This window comes from Cyanistes caeruleus, chromosome 2 (assembly GCF_971803275.1).
Source record: "Cyanistes caeruleus chromosome 2, bCyaCae1.hap1.1, whole genome shotgun sequence".
Taxonomy (NCBI): domain Eukaryota; kingdom Metazoa; phylum Chordata; class Aves; order Passeriformes; family Paridae; genus Cyanistes; species Cyanistes caeruleus.
Genome location: NC_141702.1, coordinates 71,096,480 through 71,122,110, shown reverse-complemented (window position 1 = coordinate 71,122,110; position 25,631 = coordinate 71,096,480). Strand labels below are relative to the sequence as shown.

The 25,631-nt window shown below is 40.1% G+C and overlaps 1 protein-coding gene across 3 annotated transcripts in view; it reads left to right on the top strand.

The window, feature by feature from the left end:
• The window catches only part of DISC1 (DISC1 scaffold protein), a 190,248-nt gene that overhangs the window by 18,799 nt on the left and 145,818 nt on the right, over positions 1-25,631 (top strand). For all 3 annotated transcript variants that reach the window (XM_086877818.1, XM_086877817.1, XM_086877815.1), the window contains exons 2-3: positions 92-1,077; positions 4,542-4,611. In XM_086877818.1, the coding sequence (XP_086733944.1) occupies positions 92-1,077; positions 4,542-4,611 (1,056 nt within the window). The remainder of the gene's footprint in view (positions 1-91; positions 1,078-4,541; positions 4,612-25,631) is intronic.

Below are 25,631 nucleotides of genomic sequence, written 5' to 3'. Positions count from 1 at the left end.
TGAAATTTCAGAAACAGCTATTTTCAGATGCTGCAGTATGTTAAGCCTGGAAAACTGCAGAAACACTTACCGACTTTTTCTCCCCTTCCAGATGATCACCAGCAATTAATGCCGGCGGGCTCGCTGCGAAAAAAGAAGCTGGCAAAAAGACCTGGATACATGAGGCCAGAAGCTCAGCGACAGATCGAGTTTCAGTCCCTGGGTGTCTGCACAGGGACCAGCCCAGCAGAGCTCCAGCATGGCAGGCAGCACTGTGGAGGCACTGAGAACTGTGCTCTGCACAGACAGTGCCAAAATGACTTGGAATTCCTGTGCTGTAATGCAGTGAGTAGTGCTGTAGTTCCTGCTAATGGGGTAACAACCTTGGCCGCTGCTGGAAGTATTCCAGAATGCTGTGAAAATCTTTCACGCTGCAATAGTCCACGCCCAGAGAACACAGGGATAGGGGTTTGCTCTGCTGCAACAACAAGCAAAGGAGATGCTTCTGCTGTGTGCTGTACATGGCAGAAAAGCTGCAGCACCAAAGTGAGCAAGCCCCCAAACATGTGTGCTTTGGATCAGACAGAAGTGAGTAACAACCGTGACTATCAAAACAGAGATGGTATTTCTCATTCTGCTGGTGCACATGATAGCTTTAGTTCAAGTTTCAGCTTCATACAGCTCTCCCTGAACTTGGCCTCTGGAGTAATTGATGTTGAAGGCAAATCTGTTGAAGAAGCTGAGATCATTCTGCAACCCAAAACCCCAGGCAGTCTGCAGAAGCCAGAAGAGATGGCACAAACTCATGAGCACTTGGGAGATTTGTGTTGCTTCTCCAGGTCCAGTGAAGATTTGCAGCATGAACGTGAGAGCCCAGTAAATGATAAATTACAGGACTGTGAGACTGTCTCTCTCTCAGATATAGATGCAACATTTTCATATTCTACAGATTCCTCAGATGCAGCATCTGCAGGTTCTTCTGTCACCTCAGGCTATGAAAGTAGCTTTACTGTCAGTGACCATAACTGGGATACTTTGATGAGAAAGTATGAACCAGTGCTACAGGATTGCTTGCTTAGCAACCGCAGTACGTTAAAGGTCAGTAATATCACTTTGTTTCTGATACCTTTTCCTCAAAACATTTTTATTTATAGTGCCAAAATCAAAGTTTTTGTAGGAGTTCAGATGCTCCTGGCTTTTGTGGCCTTTGTTCAGAGTTCTACAGTAGAGCCCTGCACGATAAAAATGAGGTAACAGGTTTTGTTTGGTTCTTTAAAAATAGGTGATATTGTTGTAGAACACTATTCTATATTCTACTGAAGCTTAATCCTCTCATTTCAAACATCACACATCTGTTTCTGACTTCCGTAAGTACCATTTCTTTTCACAGGTGGCTGTTTTGTCTGCAGTTTGGGTTATATGTAGTATAAAATTAGGGGGCGATAAGAACTCTTTTCTTGAAGTACCATGATTTAACAACACTAAACTTTTTAATTGGTAATGTTTAAGTTGAGCCAAAGGTTTCTAAGAATTAGACAACTTTGTGAAAGTAGTGTGCAATCTAATAGGTGCTCTCCCCACATGAAGAAAAATATGGGTCAAGTCCCTCTCTATCTCCAGCTGGGAACTGAACCTTTTTTTCTTCTCCCCTTCCACCCCAGAGAACCAGTGGGCTGGTGGGTCAGGAGTCTTTTTGCATATATGTATATTCCCACATTTATACCTACGATGTATACAGTGTCATTCACTGTGGTCTTTATAGGAGATGGGTGGGGAAACTTCAAGAAGGATCAGCTGCGTTATATTTTAATGATGGTAGGTTGGGCATTCTGAGCTTACCTGATCAAAGGAGCCAAGTATTGTCTTTATTGTGCACAGGAAACAGTAATCCAGAGAATAATATGGACACAATGGATTGCAATAACTTGTCTAAGGCCCACTGAGTGGGTAGTGAGTGTTTTATTGGGGTTTATTTTTGAGTGTTGTTTTTGTTTGTTTGGGTTTTTTGTGTGTGTGTTCGGTTTTTTTTGTTTGTTTAATTTTATTTTGATTGTCTCACTTGTGCTCAAGTTTCTTGGTTGCCTTTTGGAAACTCAGATCTTCGTAACTTCTCAGCTGAGACACATACCTGGTGAGATGTGCTGTATTGTCTTTAGGCCTAATGAAACAATCTGCTCTGGGGAGACTTTGCACAAACCTTCTGTCTGGATAAGACAGAAGGATGAGAAACATTTATTCTTTCTTTCCATGACATCTGACCTGGGCTTGCAGTGCTCCGTAGTACTTTCTCTTCATAGATAATGTGTGTAGAACTCCCAACTAGGTTCTCTTATCACACACATTGACATGGAGCAGTTTCTGTGGTTTCATGCCTGGAATTGCCATTTGCCTATAGTCTGAGATGGTTTGGGAAATTAATTTGCTGCGAATTTGGGAATATATAATGCAATCAAAATAGGAAATTATTTTTCTTTCTTTTCAGTATTGCTTATTTGATAGGCACGAAAGAAACATTGCTATCTTTAATTTCTGTATTCATTAATGCATTGAATGGAGAATTGGGGATTTGTGCCCTCAGATGTCTTTGCCCTTGGTTAGCCAGTTGTGTATGTTTAATTTGAAACACCTTCCTATTGTAATGATAATGAGCAAGTCCCAAAGTTTTCAGAAAGGAACAAAGGCAACAGTAGTCAAGAAAAGGAGACAATACCAAAGTTGTTAAAATTATGCTTTCTCTGTACATAAAAAGTGATCTTCCTCTGGTACACATCTAGGACATGCCATGCTGTAGCAGAAGCAGGTCTTTGATTAGTTGAGCTCTGAATGTCTCCCCAGCCTGTGAACAGAAAGCACTTTACAGTGGCAGCATCAGTCAGTTTGCCGTGGGCGTGCCTGGGCTGTGGTACCCAAGCAGACTTTAAATGACCTGCCACTGTAGTGCATGATGGAATAAACACTGCCAGCAGCAGCAAAGCTGTACTCTCAGTATAGATGGTTGTTGTACATCATGTATATGAAAAAAGTGTCACTGGAATCATTCCTATTGCAGGCTTCTTTAAAACACTAGAAAGTCAGGCATAAAACACAGAAAATAGTTTAAGGTGATGATTCAGAGCTCCTCCCTTCAGTACCATTCATATTCCTCACGAGCCTCAGAGAAAAAAGATTGGAGTTCCAGGAAGTGAAAACCAAAATAAAGTAAAACACAGAAGAAATGGGAATGTATGCAATGTTTTTTATTTGTTTTTCTTCTGGAGCATCCTGTAGCCTATTATTAATCAAACATTTTTGGATGCTTTCCTGGCTTTATTTTTACAGTTCTTTTCTTACTAGTCCATTTTCACATACCATATTCAGAGGGAAATCCTGAATTTAAAGGTCTGTGTGTTGATGTGTAGTCTTGATAACTGAGTGCTTCTATTAAGCTGTTGACTGGCTGTACCTATTTTTCTGCATGCAACTTAGAATTTACATGAGGATTAAATATGAAAGAGCTTCGGGGAGAAGGGAAATCTTTTTAAGTGCAGGATTTCTTAAGTGTGCATTTTAGTCCTCTCCCAAGCACTTTCAGGCTTTGGGCTTTGAGAATACACAGTGCTTCTTTCTCCAGGCTCACCTTTTTCAGGTCTGATAGTGGCTTATTTGGTACAGGTCATGCATAAATTTAATAAGAAATACATTTCAGTCTTGTATCTGCAGCCATATTAGGCTGTGGCTGTCACGGCAGTGAGGAGAGGACTAAACCTACCTTCTAACCAATTTCTTTTAACAGCAAAAACTTCTAATGGCCTTAGAAATTTGTAGTGAATTTAAAACTTTGGTCCAGACTCTTGATGTTAACAAAGAGAAGTGTTAACTTTTGAAATAAAACTTTATGATGGTAAGTTTCTTTTGAAATGTGAGAGAGTACTCCGTATGTGTTTGGGGTATTCTTGGTGTTCTGCTTTTTTTCCTCATCTAGTATTTGCATTGTGAAAATGCAAATATCAACATTATGTAGATAAGCCTAAATTGTATTTTAATGAAACTTTTTTGGTTGCATATGAGCACTTTTTTCTGACCCATAACATGAGTAAATATGTTCCAAAATAGTCATACTGCATTTTTTTTTACAGAATAAAATGTGGTTTGCATATGGAAATTTTATATTTGTTCTCTGCAAAACTCAGGTAAAAAATTGTCAGAATGAGCTTGGGAACATGCTGTTGAGTACAATGTGATCAGAAGTAGATGTCATGCTGACAGAATCCTCTAGTAATTGTACTTTCATTTATTCAAAGGGTGAAAAATACCCTGCAATCGCACGATCTCCTTTGCTTTTCAAGAAATACCGTTTGTTATTCTCTGTGTGTGTTTGGACTAAAGCCATGCTTGGCTCAGGTAGCTGCAGTTCATTTGACTTCCAAATAGGTCTGTCTACTTAACAAATACTGGGCTTAACTATCAAAATTTGACCACTGTAGTGATGTAGTAATCCATTAAATTTATATTGCCTAGAAGTTAATAGTCTATTTATTTTTAAATGCAGCTTCTTCATAACTAACTTTTTTTTCTTTACATAGTTAAAATCCTTGATCTTACGGCTTCAGAGGCTTCAGGAAAAAGCAATAGAGGAAGATGACTATGATAGAGGTGAGAATTGCTCCTCCCTACTCCCCACTGGATCATGCTGCCTTTTTTTTTTCTTTCTTTCCTTCTTCCTCTATTAGTTTTATGTCCCCTACACAGCAGTGAGTAGGTGTGGAAAACTAGTTCAATGAGCTATATTGTTTATTCTGTCATGTGGCAGGAAACAAATTAAAGTAGGTCAGCAGCAGGTAGCAACAGTTTTTGTTTTCTTGAGCCACATCACCGTGTGGGGAGGTTGAAATCCAAATACCCACCATCTGGATCAGCTGTTTTGAAGCAGCATGACTGTAAAAAAAAGGCAGAAATGAGTGGAATCCTCAAAAGGAGAAAGGACAGGCACTGGCTGCTGACAGAGAGAGATTTGCTGCTTGCCACGTTTAGTCATGACACTACAACAGGGCTCACAGAAATAAGGTCAGCAGCTATTACAGAAGTGAATGATACTGTCCTGTGGGATTGATTAAGTTGATGTCCACTGAGTTCAATCAAAATCAGCTAGAGAAGATGGTGGTGATACAGCTGCTGGCAAATATCTATCTTTCAATTATGCTTTTTCTTTCAAATGCCTTGACATTTCTGATAAACTTTGTATGTGTGCACATTAATAATTAGAGCATCTATTTATGCATGTTGGGTTTCTTATTGTTTCCTTTTGTGGTAGTCTGTGTTCAGGTACTCATATTTTGATAATCTTGAGGTTCTAAGGTAAATTCGTCCCACTAGGTCTATCTTCAGTTGGAAGGGTCTGCAAATACTTCACTGAAATCTATATGGTTACTTCAGAGAATAACTGTGGAAGAAGACAGCACCTTTCCTCTCACTCTTATACTCTTGGCTTTTACGAATTGGGCAGTGGTCAGGCTTGGGGTTTGCCCCTCCAAACTAATGCTTTGCAGTTGTACTATGACTGTTTTCCTGCCCCCAAACATGTCCCCAAGATGAAAGTATAGTGTCTAGGGGGGTAGGGTGTAGCACTTCTGCAAGAGTGATTCTGTTTGCCTCTTAAAAGCCTGCCTGTGTATAGGAGAAGAGTCTGCTGCTGTCACAAGTCATACTTTTAGTGTGTCATCTCCTGACAGGGTAAACCTTTAGGTGTGTTAAAATCTGAGGCTGTAGTAGATATTTATGGGTTTAATCTCTGTCAAATAGACATTATTAATGTGTGTGCTTTACATGTGTAACACTCATAACTCGTCTTTTTTAAGTGCCTGTGGGTTGAGCTCACAGTTGGAGACTTCCCAACAGCTGTGTACTCAGTGTGCATGGTTACCACAGATTCCCACTGGGATCCTCTAGGCAGTCAGCCAGTCTGACAGCAGTATTTCAGTGTATCAGGTGTGACATCTCCATGTGATGCCATATAGTTGTTGACCACAGGGAAAAGCCATGAGTTGTGCTGAATCTCGCACAGAAAGCTTTGTGTGGTTTTCCTGGGCACTTGTCTTGAATCCTTAAAACGGGACCGGTCGTCTCTTGACGATCACTTCCTCCTTTTACCCTTTTCAGTTCCACCCTAGTTATCAAGCAGGGGTTAGGACAGAGGGTGGTTTGCAGAATCTTGCATTAATTCCCCTCAGGTGAGTGGTCTGGCTGAAACATTATTTCTCCAGATGTTGTGGGCAGAGAGAGAAAAAGCGATAAGGAGAATTCACAGGTGGGATTGTTTTCTGTGCTAAGCCTGACATAAACAGGCAGAAAACATTGGTCCTGGTATGGGACTGGATGCCAAGGTACTTGAGAGACTGACTTGAGTTCTTCCATACCTTTTTAAAACTAGAAGTCTGCCTTGGCACTGTTGTTCTCAGAAAATTACATGCTTCATGCATGCATACAACCAGGCCTGAATTTTATAAATTCCTAGGTTTTGAGTCCTTGACCTGTTTCCTGTCATGCTGATCTTTGTTCCACTTCTGATACAACTATCAACTGTTTTTTTTTTTTTTTGTGACTGCTTTTTTATTATTTTCATGGCAGCTAAACTGGCTCCCTAAGTTTTCCTTTGGTGAAACACAGGCAGTGTATCTTCAAGATAAGACTTGCATGGAGAAGATGCAGAGCTGCAAGGAGAATCAGAACTGTGACCTTCCTTCTTCATCTTGCCGTGGCAAAGCTTTCCACCTTTGCCTTTAGAGCTATGTTGCTGCTCCTGGTGGAGAACAAAGTCTTCCCTGGCGTGAAGTTTGAGAGCTTGTTAAAGAGCTTGCAGATCGGCCCAGTAGCAATTTCTGTTAGAATGAAATCTGTAATTAGCCTTCTTTGAAGGGATCTTATTGCCAAATATTGCTAGCAGGGAATGGAATTGCTAAATGTGCCGTGATGTGGGGCGTAAATGGCCGTGTATTATCAGGGAGTGGGAGCAATGAACATGGTGCATGGGGAGGGCTGAGGGCATTTTAACTGTAATGCTACAGAGAAAATTACTGATCCTGTAATTTGGGGAATGAATCTGAGAATAGAGTGAGTCCTCTGTTAAGAGCAGAACTGTTTTGAATCAGAGATGATGGTAGAGCTGCGTGTGGTGACAACACGGGTCTTGCTCATTTGGAAGTGCTGCAGAGCAAGGATAGACCTAATGTGATGAGAATAGCTGTGAAATGCCCTGGACATGGAAGAGGTGAGTAAAGGGGAGGGAGAGAAGGTGGAGGAGGGGTATGTGTGGCTAAATTCCCAAGGGGAAAATTAACTTGCCAATAAATACATTATCATGTGTAGCTGCTGCTTTGGTGTTAGAGTCTCCTCTCCAGCTTCAACCATAGTCAGGAAAGAAAAAGAGATTTCCTGACTCCAACTCTTTAAGAATCACCTAGTCTTGAGCAAAGGCCTTTTGGTGGGAGGGAGAAGTGTTAGCACTTAAAACTCCTCTAAGTGCTCAGAACTGCTTTCTGCTGTCTGACACTGGAAACTTCACACTTTAAGGAAAGACAAGCAACACAAGTTTGACATTGTTTCTTTCCTGCTCTACAGAGCTTTTTGAAAGCTCCTGTAGTTTAAGAAAGTCACTGAAACTGAATTATAAGTAAAGTAGTGCCCCTACAGAGGGGGAAAAGGGGCGCACCGGTGGCAACAAGACTAGGAAATGATGCAGAAATAAAGGCAAGCTTGTCGCCCCTACAAAGCCATGGACAAATACCTTGCTGCAAACAGCTCAGAAACAAGGATATAATTGTTTTTCCACCTTGCAGAAACACAGGACAAATGCATGCTGCTTGAGCTGCTAGAGAACATGGTGTCTTCCAGGTTAATGTTAATGCATTAGCATTTATTGAATAAGGGAACATTTTTGTCAGGGCAACCATAACCCTCCATTGTTGTTAAAGAGACAAGGGAATGCCTGTTTAAGTCTTCAGCTTGTTTCTTCCTAGTTTTTCCTTTCTTTAGGTGAATCTGTTTGCTTTGTCTTCCTCCTCCCCTTGAGTGGTGAACAGCAGAAATGACTCTTGCTATTGCTTGGTTATTTGTGCTGTGCCTTCTGAAAGACCTGCCTTGGGGTCAACACCTTAGGGTGTTGGTGTAGAGGAGCTTCAGTCAGGCATTCAGATAACTACATTTTTTTCTACACTTTCTGGCAGTGCTGCGTGTGTGGGGTGGGGAATGTGTTCTGACAGCGTTGGGAGTTGCTCGGGGTGGAGGCCACCCCCATGTCCCTCATTGGTGCTCATTTTCTAGAGGTCGCAGTGCTGTGAAGCCTGCAGGGTGTTCTCTCTTCGTGCTGTCGCTGTCATGGGTTGTTTCAAATGCAGATGTTCCTTAGTTGTGAAATGGTTATGTGAAATGCATATTCAAATATCCCCAATCCCAGTATGATTTTAAAGAGGAACCCTTGGGATGTTATGTGTTTTATTGTTCTTGCTGTTTCTAGGTGCTAAAATATCAGGAAATAAATGTATTTTTTTTTTTTTGTGTGTGTGTATTTACTTGTGGTCTCCTCTTGATGGCCACATTACTGTATATTTTCAAAGCAGGTACTGTACCATGGGAATATAAGCATTTTGCCTTGCATAGCATATAGGAAAAATTGGTGTGTTCTCCAAGGATCACTTGGAGTGTTGTCATGGCTCATTATTCATGATGGAGCTTGACAGCTCCAAGGTTAAATACACTGCTGAATACAGGAGGAAAAAAAAAAAAAGACTGTGTATTTTGTGTCTGTGGGAGTTGTGCTTGCAGTGGGAGCAAGTGCATTTTGTTCAAATGCACTTTGAACAATCTATTGCCCAAACATTTGAAAACATTTTTCCTGTTCTTTGCTACTTGAGCTCCTCAACCTTGCCTGGTACAAGAGGCAAGTGGATTGGTAACTGTCATGACCAAGTCTTGCTGCTGAACTCCACTACTGGCTCACATGCCATCTTGTTACTGAGCAAAAAGTTGCTGCAGAACTACTGATTCTTTTAAATTATGATAATTATTTTTTAAAGAATTTTTTTTCTTTGCACATGCATTGCTTGCAACTGGTAGGGAATGCAAATTCCCCCATGCAATTCAGAGTTAGCTTTCTTCAGTGAAGATCATTGAGCAGATCAGAGCAACTCCTCATCGGTCCAACATGACAGAAAGAGCACAGAAATGTTTATGCCTGTGGTGGCAAAACCTGTCCTATCTCAGCAATAAGGATTCGTGCTGTAGGTACATTTAACGTCACATAAGCCGAAGTTATTTTAGGTGAGTTCTCAAAGGATGAGCTATGTGAATTGGTGAACTGCCATGGACTTGTGCACTGTGTGCTCTGCGGAAAAAGTGTTTGCATGTTTTCTCTTTATATTTTTCTCTTGTGTTCTTTAAGACATCTTAATACCAATTGTCCTTTTTTTATCTCAGGATTTGGAAGGCATCAAGGGCAGAACCCTATGGTGCTTGTAGGAGCTCGAGTCTCATTTTGCACATTTTCCATTAGTCAAAAGAATAGGAAGGGAAAGGAAAGACTTTGTAGCTGTTGGTCTCCTGTAGCTTTACGCTACCAGAGGTGCTGTTGGTCACTTGAACGAGCTATTTGTTTTAAGGCAACTGCAGAAGAGAGTAAATGAGGGAGAATCATGCTCAGTAATGCTTGGGTTGAAAATGTTAAGTGGCACTCAGATGAAGGCCTTTGCCACTTCTTACAGTGCTACTTGCAAATACTGAATTTTGCAAAAACTCTGAATACCTGGCCTGATGCACATGTTTGGTCTTTACAAGTTTCTTTTTGCAGTTTAAACTGGAGCAGTATTTTTCCCAATTTGAAGTACTATTTCCAGTCATAGCTCTTAAACATTTGCACTAATTTGATATTCAAGCAGGTGGGTGGTGTGTTGTTCTTTTTGTTGTCTTTTTGTTTGTTTGTTTTTTAATTTCTTTTCTCTTGGAAGAGCTGTTTGTAGATGAGGGTTGGATAGAATCCCTGCTTTACTGTGCTTCTATTATTTTGAACTAAACTGCTTGCTTGACAGATGGCTGCTATAACAGGACACAGAAACGAAGGCAACTTGGCTTCTTTCTGAGGAAGGACAGGGAATTTGAGAGAAGCTATATCTGGAAATAACTCTCGAAGAACACGTTACTTTGGGTTGGACTTGTTTCAGTGTGGCACGTATCCTTTCAAAGTTAAATCTTCAACCCAGCTGTATGTTTAGTGAATCACTCTAGCTGAGGCTGCTGACTAAATAAAAAGTGGTGAATGCTGGAGGAGCAGAGCTGCTGTGACACAGGAGACCTACTGCAAGCTTGTAATTTGCAGTCGTAGGCCACTGACTTGTCAAGGGGTTTGGGGTGGATGGAACAAATAGAGCCTTCTGTTGTGCCATGCTGTTAGGGCTTTGTTTCACCACAAGCTTGTAGAAGCTTCCTGAAATCTGTGTGGAAGTCTTCTGGTTTCATTTTTCATTTTTATAACTTTCCTCTAAGGCTATTAAGAAAATAGGGGGAAAAAGAGCTTGTATAAATTCACAAACCCTAATCGTTGTTACATGGATCTTGTTTATCTTGTCTTACTCTGATAAATTCGAATAATGTCTCCAAAAGAGTTTGGAAGGTTGAGGATAGTAAAGGCTTTTGTGAAGTAAACATTAGACTTAACTTACCTTGCAACAAAACAGAAGCAGAACAAGCCTTGTCCCTCTACCGTCTTGTGCATGTTCCTCTAAGGTAGCGGACTGAAATGAAAAACAGAAGTCTTTTTGCACATATCCATTTTTTGTTTGGTGCTAGTTGAAGCTGTGGACTGAAATGCTGTTGTTCAAATGCCTCATCTTGGCTTCTGTCCACAAGCAGCAGTAACAACATTACTGTTTATTTTTATGCAATCTGTGTTAGACTTATCCAGCTGCCTATCTAGTATTGTGTTGAGTTTGATTTTATTAAATTGCAAAACTGAGCAGGGGTCACAATTTAAAGGTATGAATTTTCTTATCTCGCTGCCAGGTAGACAACTGGAATAAACTTCTTTTAATACTAAAATAATAGTATTAATTGCTTGTGAGAGAGAGATCTAGTATGCATATCTGGGTACTTTGACTTCTTGTTTCATTACATGAGAAACACATGCATCTCCAGCAGGTTCTTGAAACGCTTTTGAAATCCTTAATTTAGACCAGTTCTGTTCCACATCAATGAACATCTTTGAGATAGAACCAGATCTTGCTGACCAACAGGTCTAGTTATGCTCCACGTTGAAAATGCACTTGTGTTTTCTGTATCTCTAGTTCCTTAGTCAATATTCTAGCAGAAACTGCCGTAGTCATGCAGTATCTTGCTTTTACTGTGCAGCCTAAATATTTTTAGGAAGTGGTAGTAATTTATGGGATTCTGCCATGCTCTTGTATTTTAATCTTGGCCAGAGTGAAGAGGTTCAGCTACATCTTGTGTTTCTGGAAGCTGCTTGACAAGAGGAAAATTGCTGAAGTTTTGGCATACAGAATGCTTGGAAGCTTTCTCTGCTCCTGGCCATCTGCTGTCTAAAACTGACACTGCCGGCCGCCCTCCTAGGGTTGCCGGGCTCTGTTTCTCAGTCCATGATGCAGCCAAGCTGTTCCCAGACAGCCTGGCTAGTCTTTTACAAACAAACAAGCAATGACAAAAATATGAACAAAATAAGCAATTATGGGTAATTTAAGATCTTACTTGCTGAATTGCTGTTTGAAGCACTGGGTTCTAATGGGTATAACTTGGGAGAAGTGTTGATGTGCTATCTGGACGGTACCCACTGAGTGAATGACATGGCTCTCCTGATACCCAGCCAGCCCATCTGCTTACTTTGCACTTGAAAACAAATTTTACATTCAGGACAGACTTATCTTTCCCTAGCTCTTTAAAATATTAGCTCCAGATAAGAAAACTGTGTTTCATTTGCAAGACGACCACTGGAGACAGCATGGCTATTAATTCAGCCAACAACCAGAAACTGATTTTGCTGCCCTTGTCTTACACTTAGGATATAAAAATTCTAAGGGAAGTGGGACATCTGCTCTTTTCAATTATTATCTGCTTAATAAATGACTGGACGTGGGCAGAAACTTCTAGATGCCATGATAATGCAATTTCTGTGTGAATTTGGATTAAAAAGATGCTGAATGAATGTGACTACCATTTGAAAGCAAACATGAAAATCTTTCAGTATAAATCTTCTGTGGGGAAACAATAATGCTCTTTGCTGCTTCTTGAATGGTGTCTGGTCAAAATCCTTAACAGGATTTTGGATATTGGAGATCTCTTCAACCCTTCCATTGCTTTCCAAACTCCCCTGCAAAGTGTGATTGCCTCAACTCAGTTAACTTCTGTTTTCTCTTCAGATTTCCCTCCTCTCCTCTGTGTCCACCTGTCCAGGCCAAACTGCCCATGCCTGGGTGTGTTCATAGTTCTGCAGATGTGTCTGTTCTCTCTGATGCTTCACTGCCCTGCATTTGGCATATGCAAACTTCTGTGTGTTGCTTTATCATTAGCCTGTGGAAGGTGAAAGCAGACAATGTGGTGTTCTGTGGAGCTCTTTAGTGCTCTTAGGACAGTGATACATTTGTGGCAGTAAGCATTAATGAAAACAGCCAAGTGGGGAGATGTCAGATTCCTAGCATTCTTATACAATAGCATGTGTTGGACAAAGAGTCAGTGAGTCCATAGGAAATGCTGACTGTGGGAGCTTCAAAACTGATGTCAGGTAATGTGAGTTTCAAACTTGCTTACCAGTTATTAAACTGTATATATACTGTATAAATACCAGTCAAGATTCCTGGTGGGTTTTGATTTGAAGTGTGGAAATGCTGGACTTGAGATTTATTTATTTTTTTTTAAATGGGAAAAAAGTAGATGAGATTAATAAGTTGAATTGGTTTGATGTTTGGCAAAGTTGGGAACAAAGCAAGGTGAGGTGCTGTGATTTGAAGGCATAATTCCAACATGATGATGGAACTACAGAAGGATGTACAGCCATTTTTGTTTAGGTCATGGCAGAATGTACTATTGATCTGATTTATTTGTGGGTGTTCATTTGTGTGTGCCTCTGGCACTGCCAAGTGCCCCTGTATGCCTCTCTGCTGATGATTCCATGGAAAAATAACATCTTGGAGAAAAGGCTTTAACCCTGGAGTTGCTAGAAGCTCTCCAGAAGTCATTCAGCTTCTTGAGAAACTCGGGGGAAGTAAAGAACAAAACCCATTTGGGTTTATATGTGCTGTGGCACCATACAGAGAATCTGTTGCCTTGCACCAGTGTCAGGGAGTGTGTTGTATATTGAAGCATTTGGGATAATGGTCTCAAGAATAAGACCTGTTTAGAAGTGAGTGGGTTTTTATCTGATTGATTTTTTTCATGACATACTGTACCTAAATGTTTCTATGCTGTCCTAATATCTAACTCTAAAATTGGAATAGGTTGTTCTAAGATCAGGAATTGCAATATATATAATAAAATTTCAGACATTTCAGTTTCTGCCTCTTGCCTGAAGAACCTTTCAAGGGGCATAGGGCAAAGAGGTACTAACTGATGTATTTTGAAAACCTGGTGTACTTGAGATATATTGAGTGAGAGCACACCAGAGACATCTCGAATTTGACAGGAGTAACAATATCACTCCAATACTTAAGAAGCATTCTTGAACAAATCTGTTTTGTAAGATTTTTGTCTAACTCTAGGATTTCAATTCTGGAAAATTTTCTTTTGTGTTGTGAGGCAAATGAGATTAGCCATTAACTATGAGTACAGGTGTTGACCTTCTGGACTTATATACACTCATCCTCAGTGTGGGATTTTTCAGGACCATGAATTCCAGACAAGGTTTGCCGCAGGGAAATATCTTGAGGAGTCTGACCACAATCAGATAAGCTTTTAGACACACAGGTGTGTAAGATTTTTCATGCCTGAAAGTTCGTATTACTGTTATAACTAAACTAGTTGCCCTGGCTGATAAGTTAGCAGGACAAGCCTTGTGCTGCCTGTGATAAAGGTATTATAGGCAATAGTGTGATGCTGTGATGTGTATGAGGGGAAAAGACAGTTCTAACTTTGCTTTACAAAATGGTAGACTCCATGCTTGCCTTTGAAACTTCACAGTGAGAATATGGTATTTGCTTCTCTAAAACTGTCAATTTGGTATTTTGTAGTAGCTGGTAATTGATAATGTCAGGCACCAGTTTTACGTGCTTCATTAAATCTGAATAACCAAGAGAACTTATAGATAACTAAAATCACTATCTAGGAAGGATTTATTTTTATGAAAAAGTAATACTGATCACTTATAAGAAAACTGAAAATTCAAAAGCAAGTAGTTAGGAATTTCTCATTATGCGTACCAATAGCAGTAAAACAAATGTTACTGGAATAGAAAGTATTTTTAGAGACTCTGGAGGATCTTTGCTAATAGAAGTTTTTCTGAAAGCACAGGTGGAAAAGCTGGTGTCACTAAATTGTGTGATTTTTTTTCTTTTTCATCTTCAGTTTTCCTTATAGAGGGGAAGAACAGCCATACAGTCACAGCAGTGATCTGTTGTTTCTAAACATGTGCATAATTTGAAATGAAAAATGGCATCAAAAAAACGGCATATGATTAGGGTTGTGAATATCAGTTGAATTCTAGAACCTAATTCTACTTTATCTGTTTTTGATTCAAATTATTTTTAGTCCTAAGAATTTTATAGTTTTAAAGTGAAATGTGTCTTTACAATTGCCCCAAGCAATACAACCTGTAAGTGAATTTTTCTTGTGTTATCAAATGAGTACGAAATGCCCTCATGTATTTTTAATTTTTTGTAAATAAAGCATGTGATGTAATGGGATAACTTTTGGCTGCACCTCTGCACTGGGCTGAAGCTGGGCTCTTTTCAATCTGAATCCTGAGTGACAGCAAGAACTTTCTCAATGGGAGTAATTTGAAATTAAATTGCTCTCATTTAATTATGAGCATGTAAGAATGCAGAGAGAAAAGGTTACTGCTGTACCCCATAACACAGTGCAAAGCCTACTAGTAGGGTTATTGCTGAAAAATCCTCATCTGTCAAATACCACTCAAGGGGAACTGATTTCTCAATCCTTAATCTGAGCAAGAGTCAAACTGGTGAACTGGAAGCAGAAAGCTCAATAGCCCATTAGTAGTTCTGCTGAGGTCTTGTGTTTTCAGGTTTGAGAAAGTAACTCTAGTGACTTAAGGAAGCTACACTGACTCTGACCTCCTTCAAATGTGTGCAAGCAATATCTGCTGCTCTGTATTCACAGGCCAAATGCCATGCTTTGTTGCCCATGTTCATAGAGAATCTGCTGTCCTGGTCTTTCTAAGTGAAAACAAAAAGCTCAGCTCTTTTAAGTGCACAGCTGTAATTAAAATCAAACTCAAATTCATATTGAAGTGCAGGGGTGTTGGTTTGAAGTATTTTAATTACTACCTTTATGTGGTGGAGAAAACACTTTTGAGTGAGAGCTGAAATAGCCCCATTCACAGGTAGGCACCTGGTTATTCTGGTGCTGTCTAATAATGAAAATGGTGAGGAGTTCTGAACAAAGAGGTGTTCAGGTCAGACTATGTCACTTCCCTTGAAGAACCTAGGGTAAGAAGACTCAACATGTATATGTAAAAACCCCAAAACATTTCATAATGTTGTGTAAAATGACAAGGTCCTCCAGGGAAAGAAATGCTGATGACACTGAGGAGGATAAGAACAAGAATTATTTGGGAGGAAAAAATAATCCAAAGTGAAATTACTTCAGAATTAAAATCTAATTCTATTTCAGAGCAATGTGCCTTCAGAAGCACTGCTACTACATTAATTTTCTGATACAATTATTCTACCATCACAAATCTGTTCATGTTTGTGTGTAGAGAAGTCTGAGTTTTGTGCAGTTTTTTATTTCCTGTCTCAGGTGCTTATTTCCCCATCTGTAACTCCCAGGACGTATTATGAGGCATACATAGGATGCTATTATTTAATTTAAATGGCCCTTCCTTCTTATTTTTTTTTTTTTTGAAACATTTTTGAAACCAATCATGAAATTCCAGGTAAGAAGGAGGAAAGAAATCTGTCAGAGAAACAAATCATCTTTACTCCCAATGTCATGCACTGTTGCCACTTTGCTTGTTGAGTGAACTTGCCCTTTGCTTTATCAAAGAGGTGTTTCTCTCTGCCCTGCTCCTGCTTTCAAAATATTTAGGCTCTTCCTACGTGTAGGTGTTGTACTGACTGACCCACTCAGGCTGAATATGTAGGAGCAGCCTTACATGCTAAAATTATTCCATTGTTATTGCCCCTCTCAGAGGGGAAAAAAAAAAGTCCTTTCCTTTTCAGTCAAGAAAGGAGAGGGCAAGGCTGCCTGCCTGCCTGTGTGTGAATGGCTAATGTCTCACCAGTGCAAACAGATGGGAGTTACTTGGGAACAGTGTGGGCAGCAAAACAGCTGAGCTGTAGTTGACTTATTTACTTGTGACACACTTGTTTGTTGAATGTAGGGAAAAAAATATTCATTATGTCAAAAGAAGTGAAATGAAGCTTTTTTGGGTTGGTAAAGTGTCCTGACAAATGTTGCTTTTGCTCAGGTCAGGAAAAACCAATGCATTTGGCTCCTGTTTAAGCCAGGGCTCAGTTCTGTGCTGACTGCAAGAGGTGTAGGTCATGTGAGGGCTGGAATCCTTCAGGGGGATAATGTAGTTGCTTCTGCTGGACAAGCATCTTCTAGGCTGTAGCTTGAAGGAAGCAAACTTGAAGTTTGACTTTAACAGGCCTGTTCTGAGAACTTTCCTGTACCTCCATGCATGCTTCTGTAGGGACTGTGACATCATTAGTGATGTTTGTCACATTTCCTGGCCTCCCTTGGCTGCAAGCAAACAGCATCGTTTCTCTTGTCTCTTTGAAGTCAGGGACCAAGTTTGCCTTGAATGCTGTGCCTGTTTTTAATTTGTCTAGAAGCCCTTTTCCCCCTGCTTTTATTTCATAATGTACAATTCCTTAGCATAAACCTCTTTGCCAATGTTTGCTGATAATTGGTCAGAGTGAATGCTGATAAGAGGCAACTAATAGTGTTCTGAGTGTTTGCTAATTTATGAAGTTAGAAGGGATGGAAAATTAGTTCTTCAGGAAAGGGTGCCCTCCTTGATTCTAAACACACTCCTGGTTCTCCCTTTCCTAAGAGGCAACCTTTCCTCTATTTCCATTAGAAAAGTGAGCTTCTCTGCTCCCACTTCTCTGCTCTGGAGTCCAGTGTGCTGCCTAGCCTTCTCTACGCTTCCCCAAACCCATTCTTTCTGTAATGGAAGTGGCCAGGTCCGTGGCTTGTGTGCCTTCCCCACTGCTGGAGCAGGATCCTAGAAGCTGTTATGCTCTTAGCCAAGATTTTTGAATTTCTTTCATGTAAGGCAGGTGCCTTCAGGGTTCACATTTCTTTGTCTGTAGGAAGATCTAAAGAGTTGTTTGGATGGTTGGTTGTTCAGGTATGTATAGTTGATGCCTATTAGACCTAAGGAGTGTCTTCTTTCTCATACTTTTTTTACAAAATCTCAATTTCTTTTGCCCTATCAATTCCAAAATTGCACTTCATATCTGCCTGGAATTACTGAAGTCCATTTTTAATATCTGAGATTTATCTGCCTTGTAATGCAACAGCACACAGTGTTCCTAATATCTCCAATGACTACCTAAAAGAAATATTGCTGAATGTTACCTGGGGTGCAGAACTTTTTAAGCACCCTTGGGAAAGCAAAGAAAGTATTTTTACAGCCCTGTTAGGCAACCAGAAAGGCTCCCTTTACAAAAGTAGACTGGATAACCTTTGGGAAAAAAAAACCCCAAAAAACAGTGTGAAATACTAGATTATTTTTTTTTTTCATAGTTTTCATCTGCAGGCCAATTGACTCTTGGCAGCTGAAGGTCTTTTTTGAAGTGATGTGTAGCACAGAAACCTACCATCTTGGCTTCCAAGCAAGTAGATGAATGATACTGGGGTCAGTTAAAAGTCACATAAAATACCAGTCATCCCCTCTATGCAAAGGGTTTAAAGTAACAACCCAAACCAACTTGCAATAGAGAGATAGAGAGACTTCCTTGATGTTAATATTCTGCTCAGCCAAGATTAACTAACCACTGCAGACTTCTTTTGAAGGTTAGGATGAAGCTGGTGCTATGCTTATTTCTAATCAAACAATGTTCTTGGGAGCTTGGGGTAAGGTCAAAAAGTGGAATGAATATTTCATCACTGCCAGCTCTTATGAAGTTCACGACTGTCTTGCTTTACAACTTTTTCCCATTTTACTCAGGACTTGTCAGGACACACCTGGAATACTGAGTTCAGTTTTGGTCCCTGCTACACAAAAAAAGATGTGGACAGGCTGGAGAGGGTCCAGAGAAGGGACATAAAGATGAAACATAAAGAAGGAACATAAAGATGGAAGCCTTCAGTGTGAGGAAAGGCTGAACTTGGTTTGTTGAACTGGGTTTGCCCAGCCTGTAGAAAAAAAGGCTTAGGGGGAGACCTTGTCAGCATGTTCCCATATTTAAAAGGTGGCTACAAAGATGGAGACTCCCTTTTTGCAAGGAATCAAGTGAAAAGACAAGGAGTAATGGGCACTAATTACTCCTAGAGAGATACCAGTTGGGCATAAGGAAAATTTTTCACAATGAGGCTAATCAGTCATTGGAATAATCTCTGTAGGGAAGTGGTGCATTTCCCAATGTTGGATACCTTTAAGCTTCAGCTGGGCAGGGCTGTCTTGTCTAGACTGTGCATCTCTAAGAGAGGTTGCATCAGGTGATCCCTGAGGTGCCTTCCAGCCTGGTATTCTATCACTGATTCTGCTTCCTTCTATCAGTGAGGAGCCTAATTTGGCCACAAATACCTGTCTGAGAAACACCCTGTATTTGGGGTATGTTTAGCAGTATTATGATGTGTTCAGTGCTGAACTGCCTGTGCACAGAGTTTGTGCAGGTGGTGCTCTTGCCATGCTTGGTTTTTGATCACTATTTAAATGGCCTCTTCTTTTATTGCTCAGCTGCTTCCAAGCATAAGCAGCTTCTTGTTACTGAAATCTGTGGGGATGACCATAGTGGACAAGCAAGTGCTAATTACCAGGGTGACACCAGTGGGAAATACGAATCTGTCAGAACTGCTGGCTGTGGGTGGATTTTGTCCTCTGGTGTTTTGTACTTGTTCATTCAGAAGTACTCTGCTTGGGGTCCCTTCCTGGCAAAAGGGCTGTCCAATAGCTATTTGCTTACTGCCTTAACCTTGGCCGTGAGGAGTTGCCAGGGATCCTACTGTGCAAATTCAGCCCCAGCAGATGCTCTTTAAGAAATAAAGCCAAACTAGGAAAGGAGAAGAAGCCACAGTGCTAGAGGATATCTAAGTATCTTAATCCTTTGTTTAGACAATAAGCAATTTAAAGAGTTACGTTAAGTGCAAGAACAAATAATGGTTTGTTTATCTTCCAAAGGATAATTTGTGAAACTGGATGGAGTGACCGGGGATGCCTGAACTGAACAAGAGATATTTTTGCTGCTTATAACAGAATTTATTTCTCGCTCTTTTTTACTTCTATGCTAATTATCTTGTTTAATAACAGTGGAGGAAGAAGGTGAATGTGATGACAGTGCAAATGATGTGGCATCAGGGAGAACTTCTGTAGAATTTTTTTTTTTTTTTAGAAACAAAGGCTTTTGATCATTGGTGAAGCTCAGTAACTGGGATATAGTGTGGGAAATAAGGCAGTTGTACAGAGGGAAGTATTCAATAGGAGATTTTTTTTTTTTGAAGCATAACATTAGAGTTTTAGTTTCTTTGAAAGTTTATGCAACTTTATGCAAATACTTTGTTGCATTTTTTATTATACTCTTTCAAGTATTTGACACATTGCCTATTGAACCTGATTTTACCTTCTGTCTAAGTGAGTTTTAAAAAGTTATTTCTGGAAAGTTTTTTTTTGAAAGTTGTCATGAAGAGATTTTGTCTGAGGTTTTATTTCTAAATGTTCATCTTAGCATAATTGCATTAAATATAAGACATAGCAGCCTGATAATTCCTGGAGCTTGCTGAAAGAGGTCTGTAGGATTTCCCAGCACCAGAGATGGTGCTGAAGCTGGCAGAGGCTGTCAGGCTTCCCTGTAGGCTTTTCTCTCAATCCTTTGAAGTGCTGAAACATCCATTTGTCGCTGCTGCAGGCAGGACCCTGCACTGGATGGACCCTAGTCTGATCTAGTCTGGCAATTTTGGTCACTTCCAGACTGTTTTGGTTTCTTCTTCTGGTGTAATATGCCCATGTTTTGTTGTATGTACTTGTGCTGGCAAAGGTATGAGGTAGCATAACAAAACTTTTCTTTTTAGCCCTTTATAAAGCGAAGTAATTTTTTTTCCCTGCAACTTAGGCTCATGTAACCACTCCAGCATCTGAGGGTGGTTCTCAGAGTGCACCTGAGAATCCCACTTCAGTGGGTATCAGATTCTTTTTATTTAGATTCTGGATCCACAAGCTTTCACCTCTTCAGATAGGAAACAGCTGGCCAAGGGCAAATTTTATTTACACAGTATGCATCTACTTGACGAATCTTCCAAGTAAACAAGTAACTTCTTTCAGAATGGGGGTGGTGGGTGATATTCTCCAGAATATTGTTTGGTGTCAGTGCAGTTACAAGTTAAGCATCTGCACATTGAGAGGCATTCATCAAACAGTGCTTCATTGGCCTAAAAAACTTAAAAATTATATTTTCTGTCTCTTACTGAGAAGCTGTTTTCTTTTGGGTTTTCTTTACTGCAGCTGCTTGCAGCCTAACATTCTGATGCTGCCATCATTCATTGTGCTTGTCACTGAAGAAACCATTGTGGCTTTCTAAGGTCTTGATAGTGTTGTTATTGAGTATATTTGAATAACTACTTGAATTTGACACAGTTAGGAAACCTGCCAGAGGGTAAAACAAACATCACTCCCATACTTGCGTGTGGCAGCTGAAGTGGCAGTGAAGAGGTCTGAAGAATGCCACTCTGTCCCTTTGCCAGCTTCCAGCCTTCTCTTCCCTGTGGAAGAGAAAACCTATGAAAGGAGATACATGTTACTCTGCTATACCAGATTTTTTCTTTTTAATGGAGAGATAATGCTTTGAACAAGGGGTATGTGGCTTCAGATACCTGTTACTGTATCCCTTGGAGCACTTACTGACGGATGGCCTGATTCTGTTCTTACTGGTGATATAATTTCCTTTAGTCTCATTCTGGAAACATTCAGGTATCTCTATTCTGTATCTTAGGGACAGAGTTGCAGCTGTCTCTGGTAAATTTTGTTTCTTTAACAGAATGTTGTTTCTTTTCATTTTTAATCCAAATCTTGTTTAGGATGCAGGCAAGTTTTAGTTCTAGTCAACTTTTCCAGTATCTGGAAAGTCTAATAAGACCTAACCTTCTTGGCAGTAAATCTGGGAACCCAGTGCTTACAATCAGGGCATTGATTGCATGATTATTTTATTTTTGCTTGTTTTAGAGTTGACTCTAAGATATTTCTACCACTCTTCCCAGTAACTCCCAAACTTCTTCCAAGCTTGCCTTGATGATACAGGATCCGAATCTTAAGCAATAGTGTTGAATTTTTAATCTTTTGTTAGTAATGGAAGCTGAGAATAAACTGAGTTGTGTATGAATTGAGTGGTGGAGGCATGTAGTGAGGAGCACCTTCCTTTCCCTTCTCTTCCATCATTGTACAACTCCAGGCCTCCCTGGGTGACAAGGGTCATGTGTCTCTGCAGGATGCGTTTTTGATCACTTAGCCTTAGGATTTCAGCTCCAGCATTAAAATGGCTTGATGCTAATTTCTGTATTTGTATATGTCAATTTTATATTTTACAGCATACTGTGGTGTTATAAATGATTAAGTGCTGCTTTTTGAAGAAGTTTTTGATACAATAGGAATAGGGAGCTAAAAGAAAGGAAAAAAAACAAACCCAAACCCACAACAGATTTCCTGTTTAGTTTTGTTTTGTTGTAGTCTACTCAGTCATATTTGCTTTTTGCTATTTTAACTTTAGGCAAGCTATTTCAGCCTGCTTCAGGTGAGCTGTCCATAAAATGGGTGTATCATCACTTGCCACACTACAGTCCTTTGAGTTCTAATTAAATACTCCAGAGCACACTGGACTTCAGTCATGAAATGACAGTAATGTTGGTTTGTCATGTCTTGGGAAAAAATGAAGTACTTGAACTCTTTATTTATTTTTTTCCCCCTATGATATAGATTGCAACAACATTGTTTTCTGTAGTAGCAATTATTGGATGGATTGACCTTTACCAATCTAGACACTGATGTAGTGGAAGGGACATTTTTCCACTTGACCTTTATGCAATGTGTCGGCTTGTCCTGTAGTGCCAAATGAGTTGCAATTGACAGATTTGATGGAACACTAATTTGACAGGAGCTTATTGTTTGGAAGCAGTTATGTGTGGAAATGTGGTGCCTCTAGTAAATGATGTGATAAGTTATTTGCATGTGTTTTATTACTAAGGAACAAGTTGCTTGGAAATGACCGCTGCCTAAATTGCAATTTGAATGCTGGTTAGCTGAGATTTCAGTAAACCTTACCACACAATGGTGTTTCAGAGTAAAATCTATTGGCTTATCTTTTTATTTCTGCATTGCTTTGTAACCAAATAAGAATGATTTTCTGTATTTTAATCTTGCTACTTGTTTTATAAAAACAAAAGAGGAATAAAAGATGAGCAATTTTCATGATGACAAGGAGGCTGTGTCTCTCAAGGATGGCCACACATGTGTCTGTGTATTGTGTATAATCGCTTTCTTGGTTGTTAATTAATATATTAGAGAAATAATAGCCAGATATTATTTGGGAAGAGAGAAGTTCTGTGTGTGGGGAGGAGCGGGGAGCTATAAGCACAATCTAGAGTGAGGTTAGGGGATAGCATAAAGAGAACCATAAAAGGAGAACCAAGCCAACCTGCCCCACTGCTCCAGCTAGGAAGTGGAGATGTCAGCTGCTCCTCACATCTGGTAAAACAGAGGGAGAGGATTGTACTTGTTGAGGAGAAACTTAAAAGCAAAGACCAAAAGTCAGTTATTTCAGGTGTCTTGGTCTAATCCAGTATCTCTTTCTGCTCTGGTGGAAGTCTCTGATACTTCCTGTAAATAAAATTTACCACCTCCACCTCCAAAATGGATGAGAAAAGGTTGTAGTGGAGCTCAGGATCTACCTGAGACTACCTTAGTAATGAATTATGTGGCTTTTTAAAACCATTGAGCAGCAGGACTGAGAAAAGAGCAGCAAATGCCATCTGTCTGATCTACATATTTTATCACAGTTCTTCTTAAGCTGTCCGTTGAGGTGAAGTAAAAAGGAACTGAATGGGTGTGGGAGGGGAAAGCAGCTCAGCTCTCTTCTCTTAGATTTGCAGGAGATATTTGGAAGGGGAAAAAAAAATTTGATGTTTATAGAGGTTGCTGTTAACAGCAGTCACATTAACATATTATTTGTTACTTCAAAGACAATCTGTTCAAACAATTTCAATAGCAGAGGATGTTGCTGGACAGAGTCAAGGTGGAAGGCTGGATAGAAATGTTTATTTTGCTGTGGCAAAGCAGGTTGTGTGGGCGTACTGGCATGGAGTGAAATTCATAGCAAGATGCACTGGTGTGGCAATGCTACTTGATTGTAACTCACAAAGAAAGTAGAGATTAGTTAATGTGAAGCTGTATGATAATGAAAGTTATTTTCTTGTGAAGTTTTTGTTTGTAGCTAATGCATGCCACAAAAGATAGCATTAAGAGGCTATACTAAGATAGGCTTTAATGCATTTACTTTATGTGCTCGCAGGAGATGTCCTGCAGGGGCTGGAAGCAGAACCTGCAGTTCTGGGGTCTACAACAGGATCACACTGGAAATATGTTCTGTCTTTTGTATGTGGGCTCCTATAAAAATGGCAGATATCTCATCTTTTCTGGAGCACCTGCTTTTCTGAACCCCTTCTGGAGAGCATGGCAATATCCAAATCCCTCTCCCCAGGCTATTTCTAGCTGTGCATCTATCAGAGTCCCACTTTGCTCCTCTTTTCTGGCTCTGTCAACAGACACTGGTCTGGCAGCTTTCATTTCCAGTCCCTGGAGGCTCTGCTGAGGAGGGGGAGATGCTGCTGGAGGCAGTGACACTTCATGGGCTCAGGCTGTATAAAGCAGTGAGCCTGTACGTAAAATTTTCAAGTCTTGTAGCTTGAAGTGTGAGGACCAGTGAAGGTGCCTTGGCACTGCTGCATTCCACTCAGGTTGGGCATTTGAGAGGCTCTTCTATGGATCTGCATGCTGAAGGAGGTTGAACTTCTTGCAGTGGCTATCATTGGGTGGTTGCTGCCTCTGAACTCAATCCAGCAAGGCCTCTGGTTGCATTTCATGGTTGATGGAGTCTTGTCTCATTCATAACTGCTTTGCTGAAGGGCACCAAAATAAAGAGCTGTGGAACTTCATAGAGAGCCTTTGTTCTTCTCCCTACTGACCTCTGCTGACTTCCTCCTGTGCAGCTCTACCTGCTGTCCAGCATGCTTGAGGAGTAGTTCTTACACCTAAAATACTTCCAGGAGCTCAGAGCCAGGATGAAAGGAATATTTTAAGTGTAAAAATTTAAAATGCATATGAGGAAGGAAGGTGGGGAATAATGATTAAAAAAAAAAAAAAAAGACTCCAGAATCCCATTTGTTAAAACAGGAAAGATGATGGGCTTCATTTGATTTTGAAATGAGAAGATTAAAAAGTGACTCCAGTGGGTGAGAGTCTTTTACATGGAGCAGTCTCCAAACTTCAAATTACGAAAGGGTTAATACGAGGTTTCGTATGCAAGGAGCAGTTCAGATTGTGTAATTACACCTATCCTTTTATCTGAAGATCTCACACAGGTATTAATTAAGCCTAACGAGGCCCCTATGGAGCAATTGTTGCTATCTGTGTTTTTACAGACGGAGGACCTAGAAGCTGAAAGAAATAAGGTTATTGACAATGAAGCACTGTAGAATTGGTGTTCATGGGGGAATACCCAGTGTGACTTAAAGCCACCTGGCACAGGCATGGCACAACCAACCCATTCCATGAAACCATGCCAATGGTATATCCCAAATGTTTTCTCTCTGCCTTAAAATGTAGGTGTGTGCATAAAAAGAAACTGTGGACTAAGAAAAATTACTATTTCTAGATGGGCCATCTTCATTATGCCTATAACTACTCCTGGGTTTTTTGGTTTTTTTTGTATGGTATGCTTGTGATTTTCAGTTTCCTGTGATATTTTGGTTAGTGTTTTCATCCAGTTTCCAGTGTTTTGTGAGGCTTATGGGAGCCAGCAATAAGGAAAATATATCTACGTTGCTGAGGTTTTGTGTGCTTATTCTTTTCATTGTGTTCATGTAAATCTTTTCAATGCAGAGCAGACACAGCTTCCCATAGGGAAATCAAACATCTCTCAATTGTTGTTTTGCTTCCTGTACTACTCCTGAGCTGTTGATAATTCCACAAAAGAATTCTGGAGAAGTGCTGGTGGATGGATGAAGATGGGTAAACAGAGAATTTTGAGGCATTCTTACCCTGCTTTGTTTGTAGAATGTTTGATTTCTTA